At 36.8% G+C, this 18735-nt stretch overlaps 1 protein-coding gene across 8 annotated transcripts in view; it reads right to left on the bottom strand.

Annotated features, from left to right (window-relative positions):
* The window catches only part of Chl1 (cell adhesion molecule L1-like), a 216366-nt gene that overhangs the window by 83046 nt on the left and 114585 nt on the right, over positions 1-18735 (bottom strand). For all 8 annotated transcript variants that reach the window (NM_001427108.1, XM_087659529.1, XM_087659528.1 and 5 more), the window contains 1 exon segment: positions 1404-1571. In NM_001427108.1, the coding sequence (NP_001414037.1) occupies positions 1404-1491 (88 nt within the window). In that variant the 5' untranslated portion in view covers positions 1492-1571.

Raw genomic sequence — 18735 nt, 5'->3', positions numbered from 1 at the left:
GGCAAAACAAAACAAAACAAACAGCAACCCCTCCCAAATACACATGACCTCATTTCTTTTAAAGGGAGAACATAGTCAATATTCTCAGATGTTCAGTGATAAATTTTGATATGCTCGTACAAGTTGGAAGATTTTGGCTATATGTGAAAGGAGATGTGCATGTGTACATAAGCATGTGTATATGCAGAACAGGGAAGTGAACTTCTGTAGCAGATATAATTACAGAAACAGGGGCTCAAGCATCTGATCAGGATAGAAGAGAGTGCATTCTCACCTGACTACCAGGACACTGTGTGGTGTGAAATAGCTTCTTTAAAGTAATTACGAGTGACATTCAGAGGAGATTTTAAAACACATCACAAGTGATTTTCTTGCTTTCTAGTCACATTGAGTCTAAGTACTTCAAAAGGAAGATTTTGCCTTAATATTAGTACTTTTCAAATATTCATTACATTGTCTGAGAGAAGGACTGTACCGTAGCATTTACATGATCTACAGTGATGCACATGTCAAAGAGCTTATACAGGTAGGGAAAAATCCTCCAACTATCTACATTCCATCCTTTATACACCATTATACAACACATGCTTGCAGTTGCATTATTTTAGAACTATTAATATTATAATTTGTTAAAATACATGGTTAACCTTTTGCATGCAGTTTTACCAATGTATTATAAACATGTATTCATAAGACCATTGACTGATGACTTCAAATGATTCGTATTCTAGAATATACTGGATTGGGAGGCAATATGAGTAATAAGGCTTTGAACTCTAACGTGACTTTTTGTTATTTTCATAAGTCAGTGTTCCCATTTTTAAGTTAAATTTTTTGGGGGTAAGAATGTGAGGCTTTGGTGCTGCAGAAATGGCTCAACAGTTATTACCATGTATGAAACCAAGGGACCAAACCAATTCCCTGCCCCAGTGTCAGATATATTTTCCCTGCTCCAGGAGGATCTGAGTCCCCTTCTAGCTTCTGAGGTCACATTCACTCATATCCATACACCTCTATGTGAATACACATATAAATAATTAAATCAAATCAAGTCTTTTAAAAAATGTAATATATATAAATATGTTAGTATTTCTAGATCATGTTTCTGCTTAAAATAAAATAAATGTATAAAAGTAAAAGCTACTTGTAATATTCCATATCATCTTAGACATATGACAAATATTCTGATATCTATATTATATTTCTTATAAACGGATGCTTGAAAAACAAAATAACTAAGTTGAAAAGTTATGTGTTCAGCTATGTATCCTAGCCTGAAAAACATAACCATGAACCTTCATGATGATTCAGATATTGCAATAGAAAAACTACATCCTCATTCCATATGTGTTCTACTTAAAATACAGATACAAACTTCCATAGCAGGGAATCTGTGTTTTTACCTGAGAGTGGTATTTCAGCTGTTGACAATTTTAACAGGAGGAAAATTAGACTCAGGATCAATCCTCTTCCACCTAATGGCAATTCCATTGTTCCTTGGAAAGGAGGCAATGTGCAAAGATTGAAGAAGATCTCTAATACTTTCTGTTCACTGAAGAAATGGGAGAAACCTGAAAAAAAAAACAGATAAACAGGATTTCACTAATCTACTTAAAATGTGAATTCAGCAGAAATTAAACACATAGTTATTGAGTTAACGAGCCTACTATCTAATAACACAACAATTTAATAGACAAAGGATAGTTAATATATGATATATTGTAAACCATAAGTCATGCCAATGAATCCTATTTGGCAGTTAAACTAAGATTTACACGGATAGCTGTTTCTTACACTTTAATGAGTCAATGGCTATGGGGATAATTTCGATAATTTTATGCAGAAAGTTTGTTGTCACAATCAATTCTTTAGGTTAGTACTAAGGAATATAAAGACAAATCTTGGACTTTTCTTGTAAAGTATTTTTCATACTCAAAATTTCACAGCATGAGATGTTATTTCTAGGAAAAAACAGAAGAAAAAAGGACATGATGGAGGGGTTTAAGGAGATAGAATTTGTCAGTAAAGAGCTAATCATGCAAGCATAAAGATCTAACTTTGAATCTCAAGAAGCAAAGGAAAATCCAGTTGTGGCTGGTTACAAAACCAATGCTGGAGAGGCAGAAAGAGGAGGATTCCTGGAGACTACTGGCTAGCTAGTCTAGCAGATCAGTTACCTATATGAGAGTTCCTGTCTCAAAAAGTAACATTGGCAAGATTGGGTGTATCTATATGGGGTGAAATGATGGAAATTTATTGTATTCATGGACAAGAATATCAAAGCATAAAAAATAAAAATTATTAAGGTAGAGAGTGATGAAGGAAGATATCCAGTGTTGACTCTTCCATATGCGCATATGTAAAAATAGTCACTCATATGCAAACATCCATTTGCATTAATTCACTCACACACCTGTACAAACACTTTTACATACCCATTTATATACACCTAGGCGCTCTCATATGCACACACACACACACACACACACACACACACACACACACACGTACACACACAGTTCCAATAGAGAAAGGCAATATATTTTAAGTAAAATTTACAAATATGTTGTTTCAAGCAGAAGAAATTCATCAATTGATTTCCATTTAAAATAAAATATGGCCTTCCAGTTTCCACCTGTTCTGGGACCAGGGCCCCTGTGCCTGACCAGACCAAACACAGACTACACCACTGTTGCAGCTTGACTCCTCAGGTATTCTGACACATTTAGGTTCCCAGGGAGATCCCCAAACCCCACCGCAAGATCCAGCGTACTGGGACCCCTACGAATCAGGGAAGCAGAGTCCCCATCCAGCCGGAGACAGTCTGGACAGGCTTCAGTCAGAGACAAGGAGGCCATATAACCAGAGATAACCAAATGGAGAGAGACAAAGATAAGAACATAAGCAACAGAAACCAATATGACTTGGCCACATCAGAACCCAGTTCTCCTACCACAGCAAGTCCTGGATACCCCAAAACACCTATAAAGCAAGATTCAGATCTAAACTGTCATTTAGTGAAGATGATACAGGACTTTAAGAAGGACATAAATATCTCCCTTAAAGAAATAAAGGAGAACACAATCAACTGAAGGAATTGAGCAAAACCGTCCAGGATCTAAAAATGGAGATAGAATCATTAAAGAAAACCCAAAGGGAGACAGCTATGAAGATGGAAAACTTGGGAAAGAGAACGGGAGTTACAGATGCAAGCATCACCAACAGAATACAAGAAATAGAAGAAAGAATCTCAGGGGCAGAAGACAGAATAGAGAACAATGACACAACGGTCAAGGAAAATGCAAAAAGCAAAAAGCTCCTATGTCAAAACATTCAAAAAAATCTGAGATACAAAGAAAAGACTGAACCTAAGAGTAATAGGTATAGAAGAGAGTGAAGATTCCAACTCAAAGGGTCAACAAATATCTTCAACAAAATTATAGAAGAAAACTTTCCTAACCTAAAAATGAAATGCCATAAACATATACGAAGCCTACAGAATATCAAACAGATGGGACCAGAAAAGAAATTCCTCTCATCATATAATAATTAAAATATCAAATGAACAAAAACAAAGAATATTGAAAGCAGTAAGGGAAAAAGGTAAAGTAACACATTAAGGCAGACCTATCAGAATTACACCAGACTTCTCAACAAAGACTCTAAAAGTCAGAAGATTCTGGGCAGATGTCATACAGACCCCAGGAGAACAAAAATACCAGCCCAGGCTACTATACCCAGCAAAACTTGCAATTACCATAGATGGAGAAACCATGGTATTCCAAGACAAAACTAATTTTAAACAATATTATTCCACAAATCTAGCCCTACAGAGAAATAGCAGGAAAAGTCCAACACAAAGAGGGAATCTACATCCAAGACAAAGCAAGAAAATAATCTTTTTCACAACAAACCCAAAAGAAAAAAACACACAAACGTAATTCCAGTTCTAACAACAAAAATAACAGGAAGCAACAATCATTGGTCCTTAATGTCTCTCAACATCAATGGACCCAATTCTCCAAGAAAAAGACATAGGCTAACAGAATGGATATGTAAACAAGATCCAGAATTTTGTTACATACAGGAAAAACACCTCATAATCAAAGCTGAACATTACCTCAAAGTGAAAGGATAGGAAACAATTTTCCAAGCAAGTGGTCCCAAGAAACAAGCTGGAGTAGTAATTGCAATATCCAACAAAATAGACTTTCAACCAAAAGTTATCAAAAAAGATGTGGAAGGACACTACATACTCATCAAACGAAAAATCCACCTAGATAAACTCTCAATTCTAAACATCTATGCCTCAAATTCAAGGTCATACATTTGTAAAAGAAAATTCTTCATAGAGTTAGAAAGAGGCACTTTCAAATTCATTTTGAATATCAAAAAGCCTAGAATAGTGAAAACTAAGTCTCATCAATAAAAACTTCTGTGGGATTCACCATCCCTGACCTCAAGCTGTATTACAGAGCAATCGTGATAAAATCTGCATGTACAGAGACAGGCAGGTATATCAATGGAATAGAATTGAAGACCCAGAAATGAACCCACATACCTATGATCAGTTGATCTTTGACAAAGAGGCTAAAACCATCAAATAGAAAAAAGAGCATTTTCTTTCTTTCTTTCTATTTTTTTGGATATATTTCTTTAATTACATTTCAAATGTTATTCCCTTTCCTGGTTTCCTGTCCATAAGCCCCCTATCCTCTCCTCCTCCCCCTCTCCCTCTCCTATAAGGGTGTTTCCCCCATCCACCCTCCTTACTGTTCCCCCGACATTCCCCTGCACTGGTGGTCTAACCTTGGCAGGACCAAGGACTTCTCCTTCCACTGGTGCCCCAACAAGGCCATCCTCTGCTACATATGCAGCTGGAACCATGGGTCAGTCCATGTATAGTCTGGGTAGTGGTTTAGACCCTGGAGCACTGGTTGGTTGGCACTGTTGTTCTTGTTGTTCTTATGGGGTTGCAAGCCCCTTCAGCTCTTTCCCAGCCTTTTCAAAAAATTGTGCTGGCTCAACTGGAAGTCACTGTGTAGAAGAATGCAAATCGATCCCTTCTTTTCTCCTGGTACAAAGCTCACGTCCAAGTGGATCAAAAACCTCCACATAAAACCAGATAAGCTTAATCTGATATAAGAGATAGTAGGGATGAGCCTTGAACACATGGGTACCGGGGAAAATTTCCTGAATAGAATACCAATGGGTTATGCTTTAAGAGCAACAATTAACAATGGAACCTCATGAAATTGAAAAGCTTCTGTGAAGCAAGGACACTATCAATAGGACAAAATGGCAACCCACAGATTGGGAAATGGTATTTACCAACCCTACATTTGCTAGAGGGCTAATATCCAAAATATACAAAGGATTCAAGAAGGTAGACTCCAGATAACCAAGTAACCCTCTTGAAAAGTGGAGTACAGAGCTAAATAGAGTGTTCTCAAATGAGGAATCTCAAACGGCTGAGAAATACTCTAAGAAATGTTCAACATCCTTAGTCATCAGGGAAATGCAAATCAGAACAGCCCACAGATTCCACTACATTCAAGAGGGAACAGAAGGATTGTGGGAATTGGAGGGAAAGGGGAATCATGGAGGGAGAAAGGAGAGGGGAGGAAATAAGTGTAGCAGTATCAGGAGCTGGAAACATGTGAGAGAAGTACAGACGCTCATGAAATTGAACAAAAATATGTAGCCAGGGGTAGGATGGGGGTGGGGGATGTGGAACTGGAGATAGCCACTGGAAGGTCCTAGATACCAGGGATAAGTGAGGCTCCCAGGACTTAACAGAGATGACTTTAGCCTCAATGCACAGAGAAATTGGAGATGTACAGAGACCACCTCCAGCAGATAGGCATGGCCCCTGGGTCAAGGGATGGGGACGCATGCCCATCTCAAAGTTTTTAACTCTGAAAGTTGTCAACTTGCTGACAGGAACTTAATGTGACGGTTCCTGAGGAATGCAGTTCAGCAACTGACAAATGCAAATATGGATGCTTGGCACCAACCATCAGACTGAGCTCTGGGAACCTGGCCATGGACCTGAAAGAAGGACTGGAGCAGAGGAGGGGGACTGCAACCCCATTGGAAGAACAACATGGGCTGTCCTGACCATGCTGTTCTCCCAGAATCTAAACCACCAACCAAGGAGTGTACCTGGAGGGATCCATGGTTCCAGATATATGTGTAGCAGAGGATGGCCTTGCCTGACAACAATGGGAGGGGATGCCCTTGGTCCTGGGAAAGCTTAATGCCCCAAGTAGGGGGATGCTGGAGCAGTGGGGTAGAAGAGTGGGGGAGCACTCTCATACAGGCAAAGGGAAGTGGGGAGGGCTGAGGGCAGAGGTGGGATGGTCTCGTTGGTAGAGGGGTAACCAGGAAGTGGGATATCATTGGATGGGGGTTGGGCAAGCAGGTAACTGGGAATTGGGATATCATTTGAGATGTAAATGAATAAAATGATTAATAAAAAGTGAATAAATAAAATAAAATGGGGATCAAAATTTTGACTTTCTTTCCTTTCTGTTATTAGTTCATTTTTCTTCATGAAATATTAGGGCAACATCTTCATATTAATCCACAGTATACCTGAGATGATAACACAATACTTTGTAATTTTCTTCAAGAATGAAATTTTCTTATTCCTAAAAATAATCATTTACTTTATTTATTCATTAAGTATTAATACAGAAACAGACACATCACTACATTTAAATTTACTTCCAAGTTTGTAGACTTTTTAGTTTCACCTCAAATTGCAACTCAAGGGATTACAGGAGCTGATCGGATAGCTCAGTGATGGGTCATTGAATTCAATTGTCAGCACAGCAAAACCAAAAGAAAGTAAGAGGTAGCAGAACCTGTAGTCTCAATTTCTTTTTCTGTGACTACAATGATAAAAATACTCTGAAAACTTAAAAGGGTAATACAGTCTGTCATGACAGAGCAATCAAGGCAGAAGAGCTTGAAGAGCCTGGTCACTGTGGCCTTCAATCCCAGAAACTGACATGGATGTAAGCCTGTGACTGTTCTTTTCCCCATGCTACAGAATCTGCTGTCTTATGCAGGGATTGGTGCTACCCACATAGATGGGCTTTCTCACCTCAACTCACACAATCAAGATAATGCCCCCAAAAAGTATCCACAGGCCTATTTCCTAGGGGACATTAGATTCAGTCAGCAATTAACACTAGACATCACTTGTATCTTCCCTAGACATGCATGACTAGTCACATTTAAAGTAAAAAAAGAAATTGAAACACCAAAAAACAACTCAGCAAAAAGTACCAAACAATAACACGAGAAACATTTTTTTAATGATTTAGGAAATATTTATTGGTAGCACCTCATTTTGTACTTTGACTTCAAGAAATTCTACAATGATCATGAAGGAGAAGGCTCTTTTCTATTGCACCTTCCTCAGAAGATATGAATTGGAAAACATTTTATTTTATGAATAATTATATTTCATCAGACTTAATTGTCCATCTGACAAAATGGGACTCTAAAAAAGACCAGTGATCCTTGCTTAATAATATTTATAAGTATGATAACTTAGAGAAATAGCACTGTGACGCTTGACAGCTCGTTTTCCTTGTGAAATTACTAAATCTAATCAACAATAAAATTCTTTTTTTTTTTTATTAACTTGAGTATTTCTTATATACATTTCGAGTGTTATTCCCTTTCCCGGTTTCCGGGCAAACATCCCCCTCCCCCCTCCCCTTTCTTATCGGTGTTCCCCTCCCCATCCTCCCCCCATTGCCGCCCTCCCCCCATAGACTAGTTCACTGGGGGTTCAGTCTTAGCAGGACCCAGGGTTTCCCCTTCCACTGGTGCTCTTACTAGGATATTCATTGCTACCTATGAGGTCAGAGTCCAGGGTCAGTCCATGTATAGTCTTTAGGTAGTGGCTTAGTCCCTGGAAGCTCTGGTTGCTTGGCATTGTTGTACTTTTGGGGTCTCGAGCACCTTCAAGCTCTTCCAGTTCTTTCTCTGATTCCTTCAATAGGGGACCTATTCTCAGTTCAGTGGTTTGCTGCTGGCATTTGCCTCTATATTTGCTGTATTCTGGCTGTGTCTCTCAGGAGCGATCTACATCCGGCTCCTGTCGGTCTGCACTTCTTTGCTTCATCCATCTTGTCTAATTGGGTGGCTGTATATGTATGGGCCACATGTGGGGCAGGCTCTGAATCAAAAACAACGAGTTTATGAAATTCGTAGGCAAAGGGTTGGAACTGGAAAATATCATCCTGAGTGAGCTAACCCAATCACAGAAAGACATACATGGTATGCACTCATTGATAAGTGGCTATTAGCCCAAATGCTTGAATTACCCTAGATCCCTAGAACAAACGAAACTCAAGACGGATGATCAAAATGTGAATGCTTCACTCCTTCTTTAAATGAGGAAAAAAAAACAATAAAATTCTTAAGAGCATTACTTTTATTAGAAACACATCTGAGTTCTATACTTAAAAGTTTCAGGAAAGTCCATCTACTTCAAAATTGAAATCTCCAAAGAAAATATTAACATTTTCCCTTTGAATTTTTCTTTCTTTCCATCTTAGTAGGTAATAATCATCTGAATTTACTACTTATAGTGACATAGCAGTCCTTGCTTGTATCATTTAATGTACATTATATTAATATTTAATACCATTCATTAATTTAATATCTAATTTAATATTGATGCCATAATAGCTTCAATGGCATCTCACATATGTGCTTAATGAATTCCCCTCTATTTATTAGGAGCAAAGCTTTTTAAGCCATAATGATGTTAAGAGGCCACATTTCCAGTTAGTATCTAATATATCATCACAAGTAGAATTAAGGGCAGAACTAAGGACAGCCAACTAAGTCAGAACTCGTTTATTGATTCTCCTGATTTAGATTAATGAATTGAATGGTCTCTAATTACTCTAGTAGAGTAGTTCATAAAAGCCTGTTCCTCAGGACCATCTATCTGACTTGGAAGTTTAATGGTCAACCAAGACATCCTATACCATAAAAGGACATGGAAGAGTTATGATACCATATGTTTGTAAACCTTGCGTGCTAGAGACAGAGGACTAAGGATCATCGGTCAACATAGTATGGGTAGGAAGTTACAGCTCAGCCACAGCTACATAGTCCCTATCAGAAATGAATTTAAAAATGGTAGTACATGAAATTTTAGTCTTACAATAAAACTACATGCTTTGATACAGATCAAACTCCAGGATATAGTTCATTCTTCTTATCTTCTATAGAAATTGCCTTCCATTTATCTGCAAATTGCATGCTCATAAGGTTTGACATTAAAATTTTTAAAAGGTAAAATATGAGACCCTTTTTAAGCAAGCCATTAATAGTAAAGTCAGAATCCACAAATAGCTACCAGACTGAGGAAGAAAGTAAGCCTTAATTTCATTGTCAGAAATATAAAGGGTGCATTGTTAGGTAATTCTATTTTGAAACAGAAAACAGCAATCGAATTATAATCCTATTTATCTTTCTTAAACAAATTTGAATTTAATGACTCATGCCAGAGCTCAAAGATAAAAGCAATTATAGTAGCTCAGGGTAGAACTGACACATAAGACACATGTAAAATATACAAAGGTATTATGAGATCCAGTTACATAGAGACAATTTCTATAGAGCTTAGTTTTATGGCATTGATTATCGGGCAAGACAAATCAATTCAATGTCATAGTATCAAAGTTAGATAAAACTCTCTTATTACTTTAGCACATTGTTGGAAATAGATTTATTTCTGTTACATGATAGAATTGAAGAAACCAGAGACTTAGATATCACATCATACATTTGACTCTTCAAATTGGCTAAACTTCTCTTGAACAACTATTTGGGCATGAATTCTGAACAGGTTAGTTTAGAGGTATTAGCTTAAACAAGGATGAGCAGAGACTTGCCAAAATGCTATTTCCCATGTACCAACTACAAGGAGATTTCATTGAACCACCTGGGCAAGTTTTGTTTGATTGTAGTCCTACAGACCAAACCTAGGGACTCCTACGTGGTAGACAAGGCCCCTACAACACAGCTATTTCAGTTTCCTCTGATGTATTTAGGATTCCAAGGTAAGAAATCTAGCAACAATTATTCCCTTAAGTTGATCTTATGCCTTTGGAAAGGAAAAGAGGGGAGGCAAAACTTCTTTTTGATTCCACCTTGCCTTCTGAGAACATGTTTGACTGCTGAGACCTGTTGAGCATCCAGAATAGCAAGCCAGATTGTAGACAATTGAATTACTGTACATAGGTTATCATTCGGTATGCTGTTCAGGAAATTACCTTGGCCTCTCTCATGTATTCATGCCAGTAGGTGTGATAATCTCTGTAGTATAGGAGATGTTCTTCAGGATCAGGTGGGACAGTGTATAATTAGTACTGAATAGTAAGTCAACTCTAACAGTACTGATGGTGGCCACTGTGTTTCTTCAAGAATTAGGATCAATTATCTCTATTAACTAAGAGTACATTTCAAAGCCAGTGAAGGCATTTTATTAATACTACTTGGATTTTACGATTATAGTGGTTTCCATGGTTCTCTTAGAGTTATAGAATCATTTCTATCACACCTTTAAACATAAAAATATAATCCCCAAAACATTAGTGGCATAAGATTTTCTGTTGATTTAAAAATTTAGAGAAGAAGAAGGTAAAGGAAGTCTTCATTTTGCATTCTTGTGTTCTTACACCTCTAGTGTAGCTTTGAACTCTATCTGAGAAGTTCCTTTCTTACTACTGGAATGTTGTAAGCCTTTGGCCCACTGGATGACTTTTGAGTCTAGGCCACAGGAAGCTATGCAGATCTACTCTCTGGTATGTATTATGAGAACAATCCGAGGCTGTAATAGCTATTCTTGATTTTCTGCTTGACCACATATGGAATTAACAACAATCCAGATATGGATGACACATCTGCGAGAAATTATTGTTGCTTGGTTTGAAGTGATAAATCTGCTTCTAGTCTAGACCTTTGAGCTAGGAAGGCACAAATCTTTGATTTGGATTTTAAGGCAGGAAGACCCACCTTTAATCTGGACCACACCTTGTGCTATAAGCCTATATAAGAACATGGAAGGAGGAAGTTGTTATTCTTTGTCTACTTGTCCTCGCCTTGCTAGCTCTAGAATATCTATTTCTTCACTGGCATGGGAGCCTTTTATCATCATCATCATCATCATCATCATCATCATCATCATCATCATCATCATCATCATTTATTCTAGCATATACAGAAATCCAGCTGGACCATCCAGTCTTGTGAATTGAGGAACTACTGGATTCTTGAACTTTGAATTCTCAGCCAGACATTATTGAACATGTTCGTCTGCAACCTGTAAGCTATCCAATAAATCCCATTTTTATAGATGGAAAGAGATTCAATATATGTAAGTTCTATTACTCTAGAGAACACTGACAAATACAATAGCCAACACCCAGCCAAACAGTAAAAGTAAAACAGCCACTGGGCAATGATACAGCTCTGTCATTAACAGTTATGGCTAGCAGAGGAAAAGAGTCTCCCAAAGAAACAATAGACTATGGAACAATCGTATATTGTTCTTACAGACAACTCAGTTGTTTTTAGGCTGGCTTGTCATGTAGCAATAATTATTTTGTGTTATCCAGATGGAAAAGCACAAAAGAACTGACTTAACATTGGTAAGTGCTAAAGCTGTGAATTGTGTATTATTTTCTCTTTTATTAGTTTATACAATGATGTTTCTGTAACAAAGTCATTTTTTACTGCTTCTCAGTTTGGTTAATAATAATAATTTCGCAACATTCATTCATTCCTTGCCTATCCAAAAACAGCCTAAAACATTTCAGCAGTATTAAATCAATATTCTTAGATACAAGCTAGACTAATTTGTAATCTTTAAAGCTGAGTGCCGATTATTTAAAACAAGAACCAAAAAAAATCAAAAAACCCCAAAAACCAAAAATCAAAAAGACAGACATGCTAAGGCTGGCGTGCAATTCATCTCTTATTTAATCCCTTTGGATATCAAAGAATTCATTCAGTATCACTTATGCAGCTAGGAAATTCTGTGAGGCGATGCACTTTTTTCATTGGTTTAAAATGTTAGAAAGCCACAGAGTAAATGGAAATATAAGTTCAATTCACAGTAACCATTTAAATCCTGACAGCTTTGAATACACACAGGATACATTTTCATCTTTATTTTGTATTTTGCTTATTAATTCACCAAAGGTTTTTACTAGAGAGTGATTTACATTTTATAACGAAATATAAATAGTCAAAGATGAATAAAAATATAAGTTAAGAATTTCCAGTTTACATAAACATACCGATTTCATCCTTATAAAGCAAACATAAGAGAGAAGCATTTTTAATGAATCTCAACAACCCTAGCTCCTGTCAATGTATTATAAGTAATGACCATTCCCTAATAATCATTGTTTTTCTTCATGTGGCAATGGTGGTGTCATCCATTACTGAAGCTTTGGGGCGTTCATAAAAGGGGACCTATCATGACTGCTCTCCAAGAGACCCAACAAGAAGCTGAAAGAGTCAGATACAGATATTTGCACCTGACCAATGAACAGAAGCAGCTGACCCCTCTGGTTGATTTAGAGAAAAGCTGGAGGAAGCTGAGGAGTAGGACAACCCTGTAGGAGGACCAGCACTCTCAATCAACCTGGACCCCTGAGATGTCTTAGACACTGGACCACCGATCAGGCAGCCTACAGCAGCTGAGATGAGGCCTCCAACACATATACAGCAGAGGACCCCTGGGTCTGAGTTCAGTCAGAGAAGATGAGGCCCCAGGAGAAGACAGGAGGTCCCAGGAAGTTTAGAGGTCTGGTGGAGTGGATGGAGTGGGGACATCGTTGTGGAGAGAAGGGGAGGAGTGCGAGAGAGCAGGGGGAAAGAGGTATGGGATGTAGAACCCTGGGGGTGGGGTGGGGGGGGGGTGAACCAAGAGGGGAGTAAAATCTGGAGTGTAAAAATAAATTAATGAAAAAAAAATAGTGGTGTCATGTTTACTAAGAACGGTTGACTAGAGGGTTGAGAGTCTTCTTATGTTCTTCATGAATTGTAAATGCACTCTTTTTCACTTAGAAAATAAAACCTATTGAAATTGGTATGCTGGAATTTAAAAGACAAGAGGTTTTTACTTCATCCTAAAGAGGGGAGGAATAACCAGCCATCTTAGGAAGTACACACATCTGAAACAGTTGTGTTTGGCCTCAATGGTACATTAGTTATATCCTTGGCATTTTCTACTTGCAATTATTCATAAACCTATTCAGGACAAGTTTCTAAAGAGAAAATAGAGTAAGGCTTATCAAAAGAAAAACGAAACTATTATGATCACTCTCTACAAAAGAGATGTGTGGCCACCGCTCAAAGGCCTGGAACACAAGGCTGAAAACATCAATGACACTCCATCTGCCCTTTATTTTAAAGACAACACAACCAAAAGGGGGAAAAAGACTATGTGACTCTCCTTTCCTCCAAGGACCAGCACCCAGCTGTCACAGACACCATGAATTCCAGAGACTGGAAATAACTTTGTATATTCTAAACCATTAAATATTTTCTTTCTATTCAGGATGTTTGAAATACAATATAATATTTTTTCAAAGCCAGCAGAAACAAACAAAATGTGGCACTGGTATCCAAATAAAGAAAACATGGTTTTGTATTATAGTGTGAGCCACTGCTATAACTTGGAATTGTGTGAATTTTTTCCTCTCCCCGCATATAAAAAAACGCTTAAAAATCACCATGCTGCATCCAGCAAGCCGTTGTAGACAAAACCACTTGACACTTTCATGATGGAGGGGAAATCACCTTCACTTCCCTCTGACCTCAAATGCTCCTTATGAAATTCCTTTTTATGCAATTTTCAGTCTGCAGTAAAAGATTCCCCTGATTTGAAATCAGGTCATAGTTGGGGTAGGAGGTCCAGCAATTTCCATAATCCTGACGTGTGATTGGAATCATCCAACACTTTGAAAGTGAGGAAGGATGAACACACAGAAAATTAAAAAGCCTTTTGTTCAGTCACTTGCTTGGCTCCTATCATGAATCAATTTACACATGCCATAAACAGAGTAATCCTGAAATAACTGTTAATGGCTTTTCACTCTCAAAACAAAGGAAATGCCTTACACTATAGCCATCCCCATTTAGCCTGTGTTTCATGTCACTGAAGTGACAAGACAAAGGAATTGCTTGAAGTGTTAATTCATCCTTCCTGCAGAGGTGGCATATTTTCATACAATGGATCAAAGAAATGTAGATTCTATTACAAACCAGTTGATTTTATTGGAAAAAAATGTCAGTCTTAGTTCATAATTATGTGAGATCTATTAATATATTTTCTTTAAGTAGCCAAATATTGTGGTTTAGCACATTGATAAGTGTACCTAGGGATATAATATGCAAAATCAAATATACACTAGCTTCCTATACATCCAAAAAAAAAAAGTATTCTACCAACTCTCTGTATTTTATTTCATGGGATATTGGGAAAAAAGTATCGCAAATCAAAGTCATACAGGGATAAAGTAAAAAATGTCACTTCCCCAAATTAAAGTTATCTTCCTGGTATTTTCCAAAAAATATTCTATGTAGTATTGGTATTCATCTCCAAGGTATCATTAATAGGAATATAAAATTGCATAACACTTAGTGCACAGTTAGTAAATGTTTCCATATGTATAATCTGATTATTGGGGGAAGGGTGGTAATGGGGGGAGGTTCGGGAGGGGAACACCCATATAGAAGGGGAGGAGGAGGGGTTAGGGGGATGCTGGCCTGGAAACCTGGAAAGGGAATAACAATCGAAATGTAAATAAGAAATACCCAAGTTAATAAAAAATACCAAAGGAAAAAAAATAAATAAATCTGAGTGTGCACTCCAATTTACTTGGTTAAATAGTTGTGCAGTAAATAATGATGTTGTACGTGCACTGCTATTAAAACACTCATTTTGGAAAACATTTGGGGATTCTTACAAAACTCATTTCTGACTACACAATCCAGACTTTATTCTCCTTAGTTTTCACTACAGGACCTAGTTTTCACTACAGGACCTTGAAAACATCCAACTCATACAGTGACCTGTACATGAATGTTTGCAGTGGCCATATGCATCAAACTTGTCACTGCTAAGAAGCAACAGGCCTAACAGTCAGTCAGTCTATACATCCAACAGAGATGGATTTCTTGGTTGTTTTATGTTATTGTAACAAATTGAGAGAAAAAAGGTTTTATTTAGCATAGGAATCCTAACCATGGCTGACAATTATGGCTAAACAGAGAAGGCACTGAAGCAGGAACAAAGGCAGAAACTATGGACAAGCTTTGCTTACCAGCTTCTCTTCCAAGCTCCCTTGGCTTGTTTTTTACATGAGCCAAGACTAGCACCCCAGAAATGGCACCATTCACCATGGGTTGGCTGACCCACATTAATCATTAACCAATAACCTTCCTACAGAACGGTCTGTAGACCAATCTGATTGAAGCATTTTTTCCCTCAAATCAACTTTTTTCTTCCTAGATGATTCTAGCTTCCACGAGGTTGACAAACACTAATCAGTGAAGTGGGTAAATGAAAATCAAACACACTGTGGTACACCCATTGTGTAGAATATTGCTGCAGTGAAGAAATAAATGATCAAGTTAGGAAAAAATCAAAATATGAAAAAGCATGAGTGCATTTGTTTTTGGGGGGCAAGGAACCTATGTTCTATATACTCTTTTAATTGTGGGATATTCTGGAAGACAGTCACAACATCAATGATTACCTGAGATTAGGAGTTAAGGAGGGAAAAGAAGGACAGAGAAAATACTCATGTGTCTACAGTGGTAAACGGATGCCACTATATATAACTCAAGGTCACCAAGAGCACATCTTAGCATGTCTGTTTGTGGGAAACAATTGTGATGGTTAAGGTTAGCCCTTCCACTGCAGCATGTATGTCACTCTTGTAGGGCTATTAATAAGGTAGTGCTGTGCATGTGTGGGGGCAGAGATCACTTCATACCTCTTGTTCAATTTTTCTGTGGGCCTAAAAGCTTTTCTAAAGTGAAATCTATTTTAAAAGCTCTGCAATGTGTAGGATCATAACAATGATCTTAACAATTACATCAGATTTCAAACATCGCAAATAAGCCATGTTCAGGAAATAAATTTCTAAATTGAAGAAAGGATCCTTATAAATCCCCCCTCAGAAGTGTATATCTAGATTCATGCCAAAGTACACAGAATACTCATCACAGAAATCTTGGTATGCATGTGACAATTCAGGAATTGTTCATGTCTAATAATTTTTTAAATTTTCTTATCTAGTCTTCTTTATTCTCCTGTCCTTTTTCCCTGTTCTCCCTTACTTTTGAACTTTGCCTAATATCATGCAAGAATCTTAAAAAATACTGAAATAGGAAAATGTTGTTTTGATTGTTGATATTAAAATGTCTACTATGCCTGGAACATAATCAAAACTAACCTCAAATGAGAAATATAAAACTTGGGAAAATGATAATAAATTACATATAATGATTGATTCTAATTAAATATCACATATGATAATAGCAAAGTGATTAGAAAATCTACACTTAAGTTATGAGCAGTTTAATATTTTTCCATGAACCTGTGCTAATGAAATATTTGTATTGAATACACTGTACTCGTAAACTAAAATTTAGATGAAAATGTAGCTTTTTGATAGATTTCCAGCCTATTTTGTGCACAGTTCTGAATCATTTCCTAATTCTACAAAATAATAAGTAATGATTCAATTTAAACAAGATCTCATATATAAATTTGTATCTAATTAATTCACATGTTTGTGAAACACAGTACATTTTCTGAGTCTGGTGTCATATTATACTTGTCATTATTATGTTTGCTATAATGCGACATTCAATAGATTTTTTTCACAAAAAAATAAGTAAGTTCAACGCATATTTCACAAAAACTTATTCTACATAGAGAACATCAATTAAATTATAAATATTTTTCTCCACTTACAACAAAGATAACTTCAAAATTTATCTCCTAAAATACTTGTTAAAGTAAGTATGGCCTTGAATGCTTAAAATATTTGAGCTACACATCACTTTGTTTGAAGCAATAATTTCATAAAGGCTCACAGAAATAGAATTTTCAATGAATCTCATTAGTTTTATCAGTATCTAGTTAAGGTTAACTATATTCATAGAATTTAGTCATTCTGACAAGTGCCAGCAATCTCAAAGTATTAAATTTCCTTAGATTTGCTTTCCAATACTTAAGCATAGATGGAATCCTTATGTGGATGGTACTGCATTTTAATCTACCTCATAAGTATGATGATGGGAAATCTAAAAGGAATTAGTTTAAACCTTCACACACATTCATCAAATGTCGCCAAATCAACTTATATTTAGTTTAAGTAGCTGATTCAGTTTTAAAGTATTGAGTGGCTGGGTAGTTATTATAACAGGTGTTAAAAGAGGGTTTCAGAGTGGAATAAAAATGTTTAATGCATGGAGAACCACAAAAAAAAAGTACACAGACTGAAGATGATTTAGTTTTACTTCTGACTCTCCTCAGGCCTTCAATGAATGCTTTCCTTTCTGACTGTAATTAGAAAGTAGTTGGTCCCAGACATCATCTGGTCTACCTCAAAGAAAGAGATCTTTCAAGGCTTTGGCAGGGTGCTGCAATGGTTTAATAGCCAGGGTCCACTGAGATATGGGATATGTTGTAGTGTTATGGCCATATGAGTCCTCCAACATACATATGTACATACAGGCACGTATGACCATTTGATGACTAATCCATGTTGAGGGTTTTTTGTTTTTCTTTTCTTTTTTTTTTTCTGGTCTGGAAAACTTTAAGGTTTGCCACATAAAACCTGGTGACCAGCTGATAAGATAAATAACATGGTAACATGTTCTTCCTACCAAATATAAACTCGTGTATGATCAAAGTATTTTACCTGTGTTTTCTCTCTAAACCCAAATAAATGTGTAAATGTAAAAAAAAAAAGAAATGGCCAACACCTGAAAAATGAACTTAACCAGAAAAGTAAAGAAGTCATATTCGAGCAAAATAAACATATGAAAAAAATCATGATGTGCTATGATAACTCTATAGAAGAGAGTTATCAGAATTAAAACTTAGATATCTGAAAAATCTATACACCACTGTCTTTGATACTTTTCTGCTGTGATAAAGAGACATCATGAAGTATGCAACTTATAGAAGAAAAAAATTTATTAGGTGTTAGAGATTCAGGGAGTGAATTCATGAATGCCATGGCATGGAGCTGGAATTGTAGCAGAACGCTTACATCTGATCCACAAGCGTGTGTGTGTGTGTGTGTGTGTGTGTGTGTGTGTGTGACTCGAATACATGAATTCCAACATAGGTGCTTGAATATGTTATTTTTTCAATAATCAGAAAGTACTTATGGGCCCAGGGTGGTCACAATAATTATGAACTGCTAGAGAACATTAAGTTCACAATGTAATGTGAGTAGATTTGATTCAGTCTTGCAATAATATTACTTGTATGGACACCTATAATTTCTGTTTTCCCATATCTATGCTATTGTTTAAATAGTGTGTTGTTGCAATCACTTTCATTTTGAAATCACTTTTTTGTAACCCCCAAAGCAAAAGTGCTGAGAGAAATTTATTGTTGTAAAACCATGAAATAATTTTAAACTATTAAGAGGAAAGCCT

The sequence above is a fragment of the Rattus norvegicus genome, chromosome 4 (assembly GCF_021556685.1).
Source record: "Rattus norvegicus strain SHRSP/BbbUtx chromosome 4, alternate assembly SHRSP_T2T, whole genome shotgun sequence".
Classification (NCBI taxonomy): Eukaryota; Metazoa; Chordata; class Mammalia; order Rodentia; family Muridae; genus Rattus; species Rattus norvegicus.
Note: the sequence above shows the minus strand (reverse complement) of the source record. Positions and strands in the feature narration are given on the sequence as shown.